General features: G+C 40.6%; 2 protein-coding genes and 1 long non-coding RNA gene across 6 annotated transcripts; 2 read left to right on the top strand and 1 right to left on the bottom strand.

Moving 5' to 3' along the window:
- Positions 1-3148: 3148 nt before the first annotated feature.
- On the top strand, positions 3149-4083 carry LOC131691775 (uncharacterized). The gene is made up of 2 exons (XR_009305850.1): positions 3149-3474; positions 3538-4083. It is a non-coding gene; the product is annotated as an uncharacterized LOC131691775 (long non-coding RNA).
- A 967-nt stretch (positions 4084-5050) lies between these two features.
- On the top strand, positions 5051-9040 carry LOC131690684 (putative nuclease HARBI1). Of its 3 annotated transcripts, XM_058976612.1 has the most exons (5): positions 5051-5411; positions 5528-5808; positions 8163-8329; positions 8387-8531; positions 8594-9040. In XM_058976612.1, exons 3-5 carry the CDS (start codon positions 8189-8191, stop codon positions 8974-8976), a joined length of 669 nt encoding a protein of 222 aa, XP_058832595.1. In that variant the 5' UTR covers positions 5051-5411; positions 5528-5808; positions 8163-8188; the 3' UTR covers positions 8977-9040. The 3 variants fall into 3 exon arrangements, with proteins under 3 accessions (XP_058832595.1, XP_058832594.1, XP_058832593.1); XM_058976611.1 differs by having other exon boundaries at positions 5051-5808; XM_058976610.1 differs by lacking the exons at positions 5051-5411; positions 5528-5808 and having other exon boundaries at positions 7098-8329.
- A 7694-nt stretch (positions 9041-16734) lies between these two features.
- LOC131692504 (vacuolar protein sorting-associated protein 29) lies at positions 16735-17682 on the bottom strand. 2 transcript variants are annotated; one of them, XM_058979590.1, is made up of 2 exons: positions 17523-17682; positions 16735-17416 (listed from the first exon to the last, which is right to left on the bottom strand). In XM_058979590.1, the coding sequence occupies exon 2, from the start codon at positions 17377-17379 to the stop codon at positions 16831-16833; it is 549 nt and encodes a 182-aa protein (XP_058835573.1). In that variant the 5' UTR covers positions 17380-17416; positions 17523-17682; the 3' UTR covers positions 16735-16830. The 2 variants fall into 2 exon arrangements, with proteins under 2 accessions (XP_058835573.1, XP_058835572.1); XM_058979589.1 differs by having other exon boundaries at positions 16735-17467.
- Between the last annotated feature and the right edge of the window lie 422 nt (positions 17683-18104).

Below are 18104 nucleotides of genomic sequence, written 5' to 3' on the forward strand. Positions count from 1 at the left end.
TCGTCGGGAGTATAGACCAGGACCGAGATCAGGGAAGTGTAGGCCAGTGTCAGACTGGAGACTAAAATACGACGGGTCCGATGACGGTCAGTTGTTAATGAAATTTTTACGGGAGGTTGAGTTCTACGCGAAGTCGGAAAATATGTCCACCAGAGAATTGTTCCGTTCAGCAATTCATCTGTTTAGTGGACCGGCGAAATCGTGGTACATGACGGGTTTCGAGAATGATGATTTCTCATCTTGGGAAGAGCTTAAAGAAGAACTCAAGAGGGAATTTTTGAGTCCGGATCACGACCACACGAGCGAAATACGCGCGATCGCGAGAAAGCAGGGTCCCCGCGAAAAATTTCAGGATTATTTTCTGGACATACAGAAAATTTTCAACTCGTTAACCAAGCCTATGACAGAACGCAAGAAGTTTGAAATCGTGTTTCGTAATATGCGCGCGGAATATAAAGGCCATGCGGTGTCGTCAGAAATCGACAACTTGGCTGATCTCAAGAAATTTGGCAGACGGTTAGATGCCACCTATTGGTATAAATACCAACCCCACGCGAACGAGAACAATCCCCGGGGGAAGCAGGTTAACGAAATCGAAACCGGCGCGAAACGGAAACAGAAAGCTAAGCCCGAAAACGAACAGTACAAATCGCGAGTCTTTAATAACTCCAAATCGCGCGCGAACATTTCGGATGAGGAGATTAAACGTGTGCCGAACTCGCAACAGGGTAGTGAAAGGGATCGACCACAGGGACTGCAAATTGTGCTGGATAACTATCAAGTACCGAAAGACGGCGTTTGTTTCAACTGTCGCCTCAAAGGCCACCATGCTCGAGAGTGTGACAGACCGCGACACCAATATTGTCAACGATGTGGCTTTCATGATGTGGATACCAACACTTGTCCCTTCTGTAAAAAAAACGCAGTCAAGACTGTCCCGGAGGGCAGGCCAGTCTGCCGCTCATAAAGCCCCTTTTACCGCAAGATTGCACCGAACAATTGCAAAACCTTGGTCTCGACCAAGTTTGTTCCTCCGAGTACGTGCATTCTTACAATTACGAGATTAATGAGTCGATTATACACCCCGAAAATGACGAGAGACCGTTTGTTAAAATATCCGTCCTAGGAATACCTATGGTAGGCCTACTGGACAGCGGCGCTCATTTAAGTATCCTGGGTGTCGGTTCCAAAAAAATTATTAAAAAGTGTAATTTGAAATTACTCCCTTCAGATGTAAGCCTTAAAACTGCAAATGGGGAGCAGCTGAAAGTTAGTGGAGTGGTGTGCCTTCCTGTTACTTTTAATAATGCAACGAAAATTGTAGAAGCCCTAGTAGTTCCCTCCCTAAAGAGACGAATTCTCCTTGGGATGAATTTTTGGAAATCGTTCGATATTCGACCAACCATAGGTCAAGCAAAGGTGGAAGAATTAGAACGTGACGATGAATCAAAATTATGCGCGAACGAGTCCGGTACAGATACGGACAACGATGAATTAGAATTAACGGAGGATCAGAAACATAGATTAGAATATGTAAAAACGTTATTCAAAGTAGCAGGAGAAGGTACCCTTGACACTACACACTTAATTAACCATCGAATCGAGCTAACAGAAGAAGCGAAAAAACTTCCGCCCGCTCGAATTAACCCGTTCCCAACTTCGCCGAAGAAGCAGGAACAAATCAATGAAGAATTGAACAAGATGCTTCAAAGCAAAGTGATTGAAAAGTCTTACAGTGATTGGGCCTTACGCCTCGTCCCGGTAGACAAAACAGATGGCTCTATACGTTTATGCCTTGACGCGCGTAAACTCAACGACCGCACTGTCAGGGATTGCTATCCTCTCCCACATGCGGACCGTATCTTAAGCAGACTCGGGGCGGCGGAATATATTACAACCATAGACCTCTCTAAAGCCTTTCTACAAGTTCCGTTACACCCTCGTTCGCGAAAATATACGGCATTCTCCGTGTTGGGGCGAGGATTGTTCCAGTTCACCCGAATGCCTTTCGGTCTAGTCAATAGCCCGGCAACGCTGTCGAGACTGATGGATCGAGTCTTAGGTGGAGGTGAACTGGAACCAAACGTATTTGTATACCTGGACGACATAATTGTGGTTTCAAATACGTTTGAGCAACACCTGGCCCTGCTAGAAGAGGTTGCGAAGCGTTTAAACGCGGCCAATCTCTCAATTAATTTAAGCAAATCTCGTTTTTGTGTGGCAGAAGTTCCATACCTGGGATACATCTTGGGTCAAGGAGGCCTAAGGCCCAACCCTGACCGAGTATCCGCCATTGTCAACTACGAAAGACCTACCTCGTTAAGGGCTCTAAGGAGATTCTTAGGAATGTGTAACTATTATAGACGGTTCATAGCCGACTATAGTGAGGTTACACAACCCCTAACAGAGCTCCTTAGAAATAAGCCCAAAGCCGTAATCTGGAATGATAAAGCAGAATTATCATTTGCAAACATCAAGGGACTCTTAATTAGTGCCCCAATCCTTACAAATCCAAACTTCAACTTACCTTTCGCGATCCACTGCGACGCAAGCGATACGGCGATTGCCGGTGTCCTTACACAAACGCATGATGAAACAGAAAAGCCTATAGCCTTTTTCTCGCAGAAGCTAAGTACAATCCAACAAAGATACTTCGCCACAGAAAAGGAAGGATTGGCGGTAATAAGATCCATCGAAAAATTTAGATGTTACATCGAAGGTGCTAAATTCACCGTTTACACCGACGCGTCAGCATTAACATACATTATGCGAAGCAGTTGGCGTACGTCATCTCGCTTATGTCGCTGGAGTATGGACCTGCAGCGCCATGATATGACCATTCTGCACAGGAAAGGGTCCGAGAATTACGTTTCGGATGCTTTGTCCAGGTCCGTTGAAGAAGTTATGTCCACTGATGAAACCGGATGGTATCCGGAAATGGTTCAAAAGGTACAAGAAAACCCTGAAAAATATAAAGATTTTAAACTTGAGCGGGGAATCTTAAAAAAATTTGTTTCCGTTCAGGGAGATTCGTTAGATTACCGTTTTTCTTGGAAGACTTGTGTACCAGCTTCTGCGAGAGAAAGGATCCTCGTCGAAGAGCATGACGACAAAATGCATCTAGGGACGGAGAAGACTTTCGGCCCTATTCTGCGCGGCGAGTGAGGTGAGACGCCAAAACTCACTTCACTGTCACATGACTCTTGTCACCCTATTCTACGAGTCGAGTCGGGTGACGTGAGAGGTTCATTTCAGGGTGAGTGACAAAATGAATCACAAGTGACTTGGTGTTCATTTTGGGACCTGTCAGAAGTGTGTTTTTCTTTTTTTCTAAGAAAAATATTTGCATTTTCTCTAACGTAAGTTAAATTTGATTTTATTTTATCGATTGCCAGGGCAAAAAACGGTATTACGGTTGATGGAAGCGCTTTATTTTGGATTTAGAACGAAACAGACTAGAGTGGTACCAATGAGGTAAATTTATTTGACAACATTCGATCATTATATAAGATTGGCTGTCTATTTTAAACATTCCAGGCCCACATCTAAATTGATTTTACAAACAGTAGGTTGTTTGAGCTGGTTGTTGCATGGAAAAAGTTTCTTTAAAGCTTTTCCGAACACAGCTTTGTTTTGTGGAATCTAGAAAGTGCGAAGAACTTGTTCTGACGGCAGATGGACTATTCCAATTAAAACTATACATCGTTGATTAGAAAATTCTTTGTGCGATTTGTGTGCGATGGAACTCGACTAGTTTGGGAAAATTCTAATGGAGCGTCGTCCGGTGTGGAATATTGTAACCATGGATTACTTCAGGCGTCTAACGAAGAGGCGCTGTTCGAGGAGCTGCAAATTATTAAATTAAGTCTGACGATACGTCAGTGGCAGAGTCATAAAGTCACCACTTCACACATTTTCGATGCTCCAGTGTAATCAATCATCAACTGTTAAATTTTACTTGGCTACTGATCTAAACGATCGAACGGATCTTGTATCTAGTTGACAATGATAGCAATGTTATATAATTTTTTCGACACATTTTATTTTTTTTTCTTGAAAATATAGAAACTTGGTCCAGCATTATACACTGTCATTTATCATGTTTTTGGGAAAAACTCAAAAAAACAGGAAGCATGCCTCTCAAGTTGTAGGTTGAAAAAACTAGGTACATATAAGCAATACAGAAGACAAAAATTTGCCCTACGGTAGCATTGATTTCGCAGTCAGCTCACTGGTAGCTAGCAGTTATTTGATGATAGGCAAACCGATATTTATTTCTCTTTTAACGAAGAGCTGCGGATGCCACGGCAAACCGGACTACGTTTACAACCCCTGTCGTATCTTGTCGATGATTAAAAAATCGATCCTGTCCTACGTAACCTTGCAACAGAGGATTCAAAACAGTTCCTACTACAGATATTCCCTGATTAAACACCATATCAGTGCTAACATTATGCCCTGAGCTTAGAATTGATAAATTTATAATGCCGTTGTTCTTACATTGTGTTTGCGATTCTGGTAAAACCATATGATATCAAAGTTTTTAGAATTACTTGGATCAAAAATACTTTCATTAGATGAACCTCATATTAATCCGAGTTTGAATATGAGTTAATTCATGAGATAGATTATGATCGTGTATATAGATAATGACGCGATTGTCGTAGGGATTAAAATAGGTTGTTCCTGTACTACGGGAACCAACAGACGCAAAATACGCAACATGTGCTTAATGGTCACTAAATTGGCGTTTTTGCTAAGAATTGGTAGAAAGGCTCGGTTGATTAATAGAACTATTATTTCATCTGTAATGTGGTATAGAATTCGTAAAGTTACTGTGTTATCTGTATGCTTAGCGATTACCGACATGGTTTTAGACGATTTCAAATGGCATCGATTTTCCGAGTGATCTTTAACTTAAATCTAGAAATTCTTTGTTATGATAAGGGTGTTAGCTACCATTCTTTACTATAACACTTTCCATTTTTTTGTAGTTTGATATTAATTAATATAAAGAAATAAAAAAATTGCTAAATATAGTAGGAACGAATTACATCGAATATTCAGTCAGTCTGGATAATCTTAGTTTTCACTTGAGAGAGGCACAAAGCTATTTGATTGAGGATGAGCATTAATTAAGATAGTTTCAGTTTAATAGGATGGTTTTTCATTCCGCGTATGGGTGAATAGAGTACAGTGAGTCTAGTTATGTACGGGATGCAGACTAGTCTGGAGGACGGATCCAAGATATGTAGTCTTGGATCATATACACTTGGAATTTTCACGACACCACTCGCGTTAGGGCTTGGTAAAAGCAAATTGGTATCGAGGGGTGAATTGTGGTTGTCTGACGCAAAGTGCTTAGAGTTATAAGGTGATTCGTCATTGGCAGTAACTAGGTGAGGAGTGAGGTAAGCGTGCAGCAAGCTGCAGAGTAGAAAAATGACGGCGAACAACTTTACATACTAAAATCCAAGCAAACATGCATGGGGATGTAGTAAACAATGTTGTTAGCTGTCGTTTCTAGAACCAACATGGCTGATCGGCGATTTCGAGGATCGTATCACCTGAGAATAAAAGCTCCTTGGTCTGACGTATTCTTGATGATCAAGAACCATGGTGACAATATCGAACCAGTAAAACCCCAGTCGTGAGAATGAGATCACTGAGCAATACATCGGATTAACACACACGCTGTTCTTGCTACACTAATCAACAAAATTTGGAAGCTGATATTGGTGAAATTGGAGAATATGACGAAATATCTTGAGATAATCCATGAAGAACAGTCGGGATGACTTTTAACCGGTAACTTTTTTCACATATATCCACCTAAAAGGGCGATTTGTAGTAGGTCCAAATTACCCCGAGTCCCCCTATATATACACACACACATATATATTAGGGTGGGGCATTGTTATATAGAAAAACGTAATCATAACCACATCATCGAACAGCATCAAAATGAGCATGCTATCAAATCATAATGCATATTAAACCGAAATATAATCAATGCAATCCTCTGACATATCAACTCGACATCAGTTGATTCAGTCTGTAACGTAACTTCTATTGCTAAAAGTCAAGGGCCTCAAGGCAAAGGGATACAGTATGTTTTGTTTCATCGTTACTATTATGCGTAGGGCATTGTGTAAATGTTTTGAAAGAAAAATCATCTGAACATTCCAACTCGACAATATTTCAGTTCGAATTTCTACATATTAAAGCCCCCCCCCCCCTTCCTCACCCCTCACTACACTCTATTGCTCTGCTCAACTACCTACGCTCATGAAATTGAGCTAAGGCTTTTGAATAATTCATACAAACATACCAATGTGGTATATCTAAAATATATGATGTTATTTTGGAATGCTATATGAAATATCATTGGTACACCCGCAGTGTTGGCAATAAAAATGATTTTTGGCATTTAATTCGATGTATCGAACTTTGAACAGCTATAACTTGGTCTAGAGACATTCTAACACCATACATCCTTCGGCAAAGTTGTTCAGCATATCCTGGACTACACTTCTATCTATTTGTTGGCATACTACAGGAAGAAATGTAGTCTGTAGAATTAAAAATGCAAAAAAGTAGGTTTTCCCATACTAAACTCCATACAAATTTCAAACGCAATGCGCTACGCCGGGTCAACACCAATCGATCCCAAATTTTGCACAGTTATTTGGGACTCCAAAAGGAACCAAAAAAGTGCTGTGCTGAAAAAACGATCATTTTGCCCCACCCTAATATATATATATATATATATATATATATATATATATATATATATATATATATATATATATATATATATATATATATATATATATATATATATATATATATATATATATATATATATATATATATATATATATATATATATATATATATATATATATATATATATATATATATATAGAAAACTAGAGCTCGCTTCGCTGCTACAGCTGCGCAAATAATTAAATTTACCCTCGCACCGCTTTGTCTACTTACAAAAGATAAAATTGATTCTTTCTATCTAGTGTATGAAACGTGAACAAACAATAAGTGACAATGCAAAGCCAGTGTATACTCCGTTGCAGACAAGCTGTGTTACTGTTGACTTCTCGAAATGTCCAGTAAGACCATCGATTCATGAAGTGGAGTAAATGTTGAAGATTAACATGAAGCTCAACGTAGCAGAAATTAATGCTATTCAATTCCACCATCTACGTCATGCGGTACTGATTATGTTCAAAAACATTAGTCAAGCGGAATCTTTTGCTTCGAATAACTACTTGAAACCACTAAACTGGCATGGACGTGAACTAAAATGCCAGAGAAGACGGACCGAATGACCCCCGAGTTGCGGCAGACAACGCACTTTATGTTTGTTCCAAGGAAGATGATCTCAACAGGCAGCAGCAAGCTGCGTCAACTTGATGGACAGTTGAACGTTAATTTTAATTTTCACGCGTTGTAAAAATCTTAAAAGACCCACGGCTCAGTTATGCTAACGCATGGAGCTGTGTCAAATAAACAAGAATAAAAATGAATTTCATTTTCTATTCTCTCAATGTTTACGTTTTGAAGTTAGGACATATTCAAATGTTTCTCTTGAATTAGAAAAAATCGGACAATTTGAAATTTTGATATCCTACGAGATTGGTCTTATTGCCGTAATACAATCCAGAATTATGAGTTGTTTCGAGTTTTGGTACAGTGATGACGAGAATGAAGATAGTGATGATGATTCTTTGGAACGTTCAGTGGTGCGCTTAGAACGACGAAAAATACGAGATAAGAGTAATCCTTTAGATTTGCCTCACGACGCGTAAGTCTCTATTAATCTTTCGTATAGGGTCGATATCCATTCCTTCGTTTTTCAATTAATTCCAGTTTTATTAAGTATTTCCGGATTTCTAAGGATCTGTTTAGCTACTTGCTAAATATTGTTGAAAGCAAATTGGGTGGCACCGTTGGATCTGCTTCGGTGTTACCAATCACCAAGTTATCAGCCGCATTGCGGTTCTTTGCTGAAGGTAGCTACCAAAAAGGAGTGGGAAACGATATGTTCGTAGGGATGGCACAACCCACGCTATCAAGATCGTTGTCTTCTATAATTGACATATTTGAAACCGAAATTTGTCATACCGCAATAAAATTTCCCACAGATGAAGCAGAAAGAAATGAAATTAAAATGGCATTCTACGAAAAAACTGGATTTCCGGGAGTAATAGGGTGTGTCGACGGCACTCATGTGAAAATTGTTACGCCTAACTCGAACATTCAACATCTTTACTACAACAGAAAAGGCTTTCATAGTTTGAATGTTATGCTGGTAAGTTCTTGTAAGTTTTAAATAACAATCATAAAAAGTTCACTCCTATTTGAAAAGGTATGTGATCATAAACTGAGAATCCGCTACGTAGATGCAAACCATCCTGGTTCTAATCATGATTCCTTCATATGGAACAGTAGTCCTCTGGATACAATGTTGCATGAGATGTACCAAAACGGCGAACAAAATACCTGGCTGTTAGGTAGAAATACGCGCTAATGTATAATATATAATTACTAATTCACAATAAAATTTCGATTACAGGCGACGCCGGATATCCGTTGAAGCCCTATCTGATCACCCCTTTTCGATCTACTACAAGAACTCCAAGTTCGGAAAATCAGACTAAATTCAATGAAATACATTCAAAAGCAAGAATGACTATCGAACGAGCAATCGGAGTATTGAAAAATGTATTTCGATGTAGCTTAGGTGCTCGACAGTTACATTACAAACCGGAAAAGGCTGCAAAGATTGTAAATGTGTGCTGTGCATTACATAATTTGAGGCTTCGATTTAATGTGCCACTAGATGGTGAAGATTGGCAGCCCATTGAGAATGACGAACATGTTGATCCTGTAGTGGAAGATGAAAGTCACATGTCTGCCGATGATATTAGAAGAACAATTATGATGTCGATTATATAAAAGTCATTGCGTATTCCGTCAAATAACCGAACTTATATTAGGTTAGTTAAATAAAGAAAAATGTCTGAACTAATTTGTAGAGTAAATTCATTAATTCAACATTAATCAAAAACTCTTCGACCAAGGACCAATAATCAATCAATCAACAGCATACAAGGTTTTTAAATCTGTGTCGGAGTGTGAAATATGACTTTTCCGATCGTACATATACTGCTCCCGAAAACCATACTTCCAACACACAGATAGAGAATTGACACAACACGCAGACGCATCCACATTTGCACACATGCATCACACACACACACGATTGTATACGCACACATAATACAATCACACACCACTACGACTCAAACTTACACAAGTTTAAAACAAAATTTTGTGTTTTTATAAATTATTTCAATATTTTTTATTTCATTTTAAGTTCATCATATGTTTTCTTTTATTTAATATTTGCGTTTCCCTCAAATGTTCGCTTGTTCCATCAACTCTAATTTCCTCTTTTTATAGTCGAGCACAGCCATTTTGTACTGGATGTACTCCGCGTGCTGCTTTTCTTTCATTAAATTTCTTTCTTTTTCCAGCTTCAATCGCTTCTCCTCCAAATAATAACATTTTCTGGAATATCTGGCTATATCCTTAACATTGTCTTTAATATCCTTTAAGTATTCCGTCTGCGCCTTCAAAAATCCTTCTCGCTTATCCGTCCTATGTTCGCGACGTTGCGTTATTGTTTCCTGCGTCTGGATGTCTTCGCCGATTTCCTCTTCAATCATCACATTTTCATTCGGATGAGATGCAAACTCTCGATCGTGGTCGTTGACTACCGGAAGATTTTCTTCATCGGATGATTCAGGTGATACAGTGCTCTGTTCCGTAGGTCCTCCCAAAGACGTCGATGTGCTCGCAATCGGTTCAAGGCCATATACGCTGCCTGTTATAAAAAATTGAGCACTCTTCAAATTGCACTATAATGAAATTTTATGTAATAATTACCTGTAGTGTTCACAGCAGTATCTAATGACAAAAGAGCGATCACCGACTCCTCACAAGATGAGAACTGCATCATTTTATTTTTTACTCCTCCTGTGGCTCGCGATTCAATGCGGTTGTGGGACAGTTTGCGTTTCGTTTTAACCCATTATATCCTAGCGTATGAAATTTCATACGCAGAACTATCCATCGTTTTACGCGTATTTACTACAGAATTTTGGCATCTAACTGCTTTATTATTGCACTAATGGGATCATTGCACCTCATATTTCATTGTGAAACAAGACAACTGCCATTTTTTATAATTTTGTTTACATTTTTGAACCATGTATAGTTGGGGAAAATGGCGGCTGAAAAGTAAGCAATACATTTAATTGAATTTTATTGTTGGAAATCGTGCTAATAATTCCATTATGTGACAAAACGTTCCTACAGGTGTAAAAGAAGTGTTGTCTATCAGAAAATCCGAAGAAATATGTCAAACAACTTAAAATTTGTTGTTTTTATTTAAACGCTCGAATTTTTTTGCACGAGATATTTTCATTCTCAAAACCATTTTAAGCGGTGGTTTTGTTTTTCCCATAATCCTTGATACATTTTTTGGTGGAATTGAAGATATCACTGCATTTGGCTCACTTTTTCAAACCCCTGGGTTATAATGGGTTAAGCTTAAAATCTGTCCATACCTGCAATAAAAACTACCATTAGTATCACACAATAAATATTTATGCATGCTTACCTTTTGCCACTCCATCATTGAACGAGTCGGTGGACCGAGGCTGTTTAGCTCCCTGCTTATGCGGTTCCACACCTCATTATACTTGGCCTTTGAAAAACAAGCTGCCTCTGCAAATTTTTGACCCTTAGCCACTGCAGGTTGCTTCTCCATATGCTTCACTAAGCACTCGAACTGTTTTCTGTTCGTAACTTTCAACCTTGAAAAGAATGGAAAATGTTTCATCAATTTTCCTCATCTAATTTACGACAAACGCGAAATTTGATTAAAAATATAAAAAAAAATTCTGGCGAACGAATTCAACACTCGTCTCAAATTGTAATAAAAGGGATAATGGTTTAAATAACTCACCGTTTTGTCTCCATCCTTCTTTAAGCACTATCGCAACCGAGAAAACCGACCGGATTTTGTTTTCGTAATTACCGGAAACGCAAACGATTTGAATTTTCGTACTACCTCGCATCTGTCACTTGGCTTACAGGTATCGACTCTAAAAGTCACGGTGCATCGACTTTAGTCACTCAGTTGCGACTGCAAGAATAAGGTGAGAGTTCATCGGTGTTCATCCGAAGTGACTTCTCTCACTGCATTCGCCTGTCAGAATCGCGCGACTCAAGTGACTCGCCGCGAGTCACCTCACTCGCCGCGCAGAATAGGGCCGTTTAGCTTTTGTTAGGAAGAAGTACTTCTGGCCCAAAATGGCCGAAGATGTCCAGAAATACATTCGACACTGCTCACAATGCAAACAAAATAAGCCCGCGAATCGTTCACAAATCCCTGAACCCGGTAAACAACGCCTAACAACGAAACCCTTCCAAATCATCGCACTAGATTTCATCCAGTCCCTTCCCCGTAGTAAAAACGGCAACGCACATCTACTAGTCGTGATGGACTTGTTTTCGAAATGGTCGATCTTAGTTCCAATGAAACGAATCTCCGCGCCCCAAGTAACCAAGGTTCTCGAAGAATGTTGGTTCCGTAAGTACTCGGTTCCGGAATATTTAATATCCGATAACGCGACCACCTTTTTGTCCACCGAATTTAAAACTCTACTATCCAAATACGGTATTCAACACTGGGCCAATTCGAGGCACCACAGTCAATCGAACCCGGTGGAACGGCTGAATCGAACAATAAACGCGTGTCTCCGATCCTACGTCAAAGAAAATCAGAAGATTTGGGACACCCGGGTGTCCGAGATTGAGTTTTGCCTCAATAATACACCCCATACCGCGACAGGTTATTCTCCCTATCGGATTCTTTTCGGACATGATATAGTTGAAAGAGCAGGAGAGCACAAAATGGATAGGGACGAAAGGGATATATCTGAGGAGGAAAGAATGGAACTGAGAGGAGAGGTGAACAGGAAAATTTACTCCATAGTATACAAAAATTTAAGAAAAGCCCATGACAAACATGTCATGGACTACAATTTGCGGTCAAAGATGGCTGCTCCTGTTTACTCTGTAGGGCAGAGAGTGTACAGGAGGAACTTTAAACAGTCATCAGCAGCTGATGCCTACAACGCCAAACTGGATGCGCTGTACATCCCGTGCGTAGTCCTTGCACGAATTGGCACCAGCTCGTATGAGCTTGCCAATGAAGCAGGTAAACCGATTGGGGTTTTTTCCGTGGCTGATTTGAAACCCGAAGCCTGAAATGGAAAAAAAACCGAATAAGACTTCCAGCAAATTATTTTCAATCAATTTGGGGGCACCATTGAGCGGTCCGGACCTCAATGAGTAGCAACTGTAAATTGCGATCTGAAATGAGATTTATATAGTCAATAATAGATGTCGATTAGCTTGTTTATATTGTCTACTTACGTGAAAAAAATCTTCAAGGGAAATTGTCTCCTTGCCGTGAAACCTTCCTCCAGCAAATTTCCAACGAAACCGACGAATGTCATCAAAAACGACCAGAGCTCACTAGAAATTTTGCCGATTTTGGTGCACCGCGAAAGCTTCACGGCAACGACGCGTTTTTCGTGCACAACCTACCTGTAAAATAGTAAAATAACACTTCAAAAATATAATTAAATGAGATAAAACACTTTTCACTCACGCACGCGTACCGGTATTAGGTTTTACACCAACCGACATAACCCCACAAAACGAGCCGGATGAACTTCTTTTGGCAATTCTCAGTGGTTTGTTTACATGGAAGTTACGTGAGTTCGAATGAAACAGATGAGCACCCGTTGCGCTCGCACTCACGCATCTGACAAAGTAAACAAACCACCGAGAATTGTCAAACATGAACTTCATTCATTATGAGTTCATTCGTGTCGTCATCTTGTAGAACTCAATAGTAAACAACAATCGTGATCGACGGCTGACAGTTTTCAACACACACATGTGTTGGTGTAATGAGTTCTTTCTCCACTTCGTTGAGTGAAGTGGATGTATAGAACACTTTTTAATAAGGGCCTATGAAGGCGTACCAGGGAATAATTTTCCAATCGGCAAAATTATTTTTCGTCAGGGAACGTGAAGATGTGGAAGAATAACAATTGTTTGTTTAATTTAAACCAATACTTCGTTAATTGGGAGGGGGACGATGGGGTATTGTAACCACCGGTTACGACAGTTGTTAGTTGGCTTTGCCAAATTGATAAGTGTCGCTAGGTTTGCTCATTCCCTTTCCCAATCCCTAACTCCTACTCTGTGTAAAACATCAAAATGTGTGAGTGATGGCCTTCCAAGTCCAGGTTGTCATCTGAGACGGGTGGGTCACTCACGCAGAAGGGTTGCAGGCGCTCACCCAAGGTGTCTCATCACAACGGTGTGAGCATAACGTAGCGCAACATGCTATCCATCGCTGTCGCAGCCATTGGAAGGGCTGCCAAGGTTTTGACAATTTAAATGTCAGTTCAGATGATATTGCAAAAATTGAGGTTTTTCGGTATCATCCGAGCTGAGTTAGGCTCGGCGGTCGCCGAGATAGTTCTTTCGGTTCTCGACATTCGAGGAAGTCAGAAGTGCGCGCGGTTTTTGCTCATCATTCAATGTGATTTTTCTTGTATAGTTTAAGTGGTGAATTGTGTGAATAATGTTCTTTTTTTTGTTTTAGATATAGATAGATTAGATTAAAAGTAAAAGTAAACGGTTATAGTACGGTTAGTAAATAGTGATAGCGTATTGTCCTAGTATAAAACAAATTGTAAATTTTTGTATGTATTTTAACAGTGTCACAAAACGAAGAAAAAACGAAGAAATTGAAAAGCACGAATCACATACAAATTAAAATCAAGTTAAAAAGGTAAAATTGCTACATAAAACAGGTTAAAAGATGGTGCGGGATAGGGTTTCGAAACACCTTAGTATATGCTAATTTGCGCTGTGCAGGTCCACAGCGGGCCTTTTTTTCTCTGGCTTCGGACTACGTCCGAAGGGTTTCTTCGCAGGAAGCACGCCAAACAGAAATCCTCAAAGCGAACCGATTAGAGAACCGAGAGTCCTTGCTGAAGAACCCTAGATCCGACGCGCTGGGGAGATTCGCCGCCATTTTTGGCAACTCCGCCAGTGTGCTAACGCCGCCATTGTTATTGACGGTGTACAATTACGAGGTCGGCAGGTTTGTCGCCTTCAAAGTTCCGGACCGTTTTCCTGCCACCAGCGAACCCAGATCCACCAGAATTTGCCATGGCTGTAATAGTCAGCCGCACAACCACTGTAAACCTGCACCAGATAAAAAGATCCGCAAGTAGCTAAATCGTGACGTCACATAGCATTAAGTTTAGTTAGGGTATGGTAATAAATTGTATGTATAAATTAAAATTCTGTACCATCTGTATATTCTCGTATAACATTGTCCGTACAATAACACCACTACTTTGAATCGGTTTCCGGACTCGAAAGGAGTCGTCAGTCCTCGTCCTAGGATGTTTCCGCTGAAAGAGCATTCACGGTATCGCTTTTGAGCATATTAAAATATTGCTTTACCTTTTTAGTTGTTCACCTTGGTTGCCGCAGCGATTGATGGTCCGGTTTCCCCTGTTCCCGAAGTGAATGAGTTCCGTGGTGAGTACAACTAAAACCCTGAATGTATACCAGCAGTAGAGAGCATAATCCCCCTCCAACCACCCACTGAGCAAGTCGAGGGGCTACAGTCACCGCTGGTAAATGGATTTGTCAGGAGTTATCAGGCCGGTTTCATCAACGGTAGATCAACAAACGAGCAAATTTTTACTATACGGCAAATCCTCCAAAAATGCCGTGAATACCAGGTCCGGACACATCACCTGTTCGTCGACTTTAAAGCCGCATATGACACGGTGAACCGTTTTGGAGCTATGGAAAATGATGGACGAGAACGGCTTCCCTGGAAAGCTGACAAGACTAATTAAGGCTACGACCTTAACCCAGGTGTTGTGTCAAAATTTCGGGCGGCCTCTCGGGTCCGTTTGAAACACGCAGGGGACTAAGGCAAAGCGATGGGTTGTCCTGCCTGCTGTTCAATATAGCGCTGGAAGGTGTAATGCGAAAAGCGGGGTTCAACATGCGGGGCACGATTTTCACGAGGTCCGGACAGTTCGTGTGCTTCGCCAGTTCATGACGACGTGGACATAATCGGTAAAAACAAGGAGACGGTAGCAGATCTGAAGCGAGAAGCAGCACGAGTAGGACTGAAGATAAATGTGTCCAAGACGAAGTACATGCCGGCTGGTGGAACCGATCGCGATAGGGAACGCTTGGGCAGTAGTATTACGATCGACGGCGACGAGTTCGAGGTGGTTGACGAGTTCATCTATCTAGGCTCATTGGTGATTTCGGACAATAACACTAGCCGGGAGATCAGAAGGCGTATTATCTCTGGAAGTCGTGCTTACTATGGGCTCCACAAAACTTTGCGATCCAGTAAGCTTCACCACCGCACGAAATGCGCCATGTACAACACACTGATTAGACCGGTGGTTCTCTACGGGCACGAAACGTGGACAATGCTCGAGGAGGATCTGCAAGCCAGATATCTCAAAAGTTTGCCCAGATAAGCTCAGAATGGTGATATTCTGTCTAAATGAAGCAAATTACGTTACTTGCGACAAGCCCTTTTATGGCACGTCTACGTGCCCGCTCACAAAGTTGAGATCGACGGTGTAGTCATCGGTTTGAGTTTGTCATGCGTGGATCTACTGAATCACGGGGTTGGTTGTTTCAAGGACTCCTTGCTCCCGTGAGCAAAGATTTTGATTAACAATCGATACACCAAGTGATAATGCTATATTTATGATGTTCCGGTGTGCATTTATGATGCTAATAAAGAGGTTTAGTGCACTGTAAATCCTAAAATAGCCAACATTGCGCAACGGCTTAATACTTATAGTTCTATCACTGTTCTATCATATGCGCCAGTTCTGCATCCATTCCCTGACCTAGCTGTCACCAATACTTAGACGAACACATACACAGATACACATACGACTACCGCTTAACAATTGTACACTAGTACTAAAAACGACAATTATTGCAACACAACCACTAATAAGCTTCTACTTACATTTTTATAATTAGCCTGTTCACGATGACCGTAAATCGACACACAATGACACCCACTGCGAGCCCTGTGAATAATGTTTGCAAACACAGCCCACAGAAAAAGGCAATCTACATCGACCAGACCAGTCGGCCAAGCCAGCATTCACAGGCTAATGGTTGACCTTTGTTTTAGGCTAGTGCGAAAATGAAGACACAAAATATAAAAAAAGCCCTTAAGCTTGCCCTCTCTGTCTCCTCGATGCACCACTATCAAGGCGTATTGCAATAACCATCTCAAAGCAGTTGTCTGACAGAGATTCTTTAAGCCTCCGGAAGTCGCGCTTATGACCTACTAAATGAGTAGCCGCTTGTGCCCTAAGACGATTTCGCTAGATTTTCAGAGCAGCGTGCACTAAGTGCACTAGCGCGACTGTCGGAAGGTTAAAACTGATGCACAAATATGCCTGATGATGTTTGCAATGCCGTCAAACCTGTCAACCTAGGGGAGGAATAAGTAGTATCATATTATTTTCAATAAAAAAAAAATAAATCATATGAAGGATAATAGGAAATAATGAATTTTATTCTTTCACTTATCGGACAGATACAATAACATTATTGGGTATTATTATATACATTAATATATTTAGTTTAATTTTTCTTATACTCAATTCGTTCTACCTTGACGTCGTCGCCAACCAACTGATACACGTACGTCACCACAGTTGTGCTCTGGATATCCATCAGCACAAAAGACGGAATAACGGCAGAATCAAGTGCCGAGTACGACCCGGTTGCCGAGCCTGGATTGATGTAAAACTTGTTCTCATGCTCATACGCCTCAAATTTGTGCGTATGTCCGGAAATCAGGATATCCACATCTAACTGACGCTGAATCAGTGCCAGCGCCTCAGGATCACCCCAAGGAACTACCTGATGCCCGTGAGTTAGGCCAACGCGGAACTGCCCAACCGTGACCACTTTCTGCTCGGGATAGTTCATATTTTCATCGAAATCACCCCGTACGATGTGCACATCGTTGGCCAGTGTTTTCAGGTAATCAAACGACTCCTTGCTGCACAGATTCCCGGTGCAGAGAATGTGATGGATCCGACCCGGGACCAGCAGCTTCTTGAATTTGGCCGGTAGGCTGCTGCATCGCTGCGGAATGTGAAGATCGCCTAGCACTAGCACCAACATGATTCGTAGGAAATGCAGATATCGCACCAATTACAACCTATTTATTGTAGGAGGAAATCTGTGTTATCCGGAGATGGGACAGCGCGATCTGCATTGCAAAAAATGATCAATGTGAATTTAAAGAAGTCAAAAACTTTACTTACCCGGACTTAGTGTTGTCTGTTAAACAGTATTTATAACATTGAGCTACTGTATTAGGAGTATTTTTATTGGAATAATAGTTTAATAACGAGATAAAAACAATCTACTCCCCCGTAAAAGATAAAGTTGATTAATCTATGGTGTTGTCAAACTGGTGCCCTATCTGGCGTTTATGAATGATATGAATCATTAAATGATAAATTTTCGGTTAGATGTCGCCCACACTCGCTAAAAGCAAAGAGAATAGTGAAAGAGACGAAGAGAGAAAATCAGTCAAAACGGCAACACTCCCTTTATGATGATTTCAACACTAGAATTTTGGCAACCGCTTCTACAGGCAGCACTTTAAATGACTCCTATTATATTTTGAAAACAAACCGTATGTCGATCGATGGATTTGTTTATCAAACGATGTGCATTTCGAAACAAAGAGATGAAATAATTCTAAAGCTTATTTTTACTCATACATATACTCTAGAATGCACCTTACAATCACGATTGAACTAAATTCTGACGAAAATTCAAATTTCTTTTTTGATAGAAGTACAATACTTATCTCCTCCAACTCAGGCATGAGTAATGTT

The sequence above is a fragment of the Topomyia yanbarensis genome, chromosome 3 (assembly GCF_030247195.1).
Source record: "Topomyia yanbarensis strain Yona2022 chromosome 3, ASM3024719v1, whole genome shotgun sequence".
In the NCBI taxonomy this organism is placed as follows: domain Eukaryota; kingdom Metazoa; phylum Arthropoda; class Insecta; order Diptera; family Culicidae; genus Topomyia; species Topomyia yanbarensis.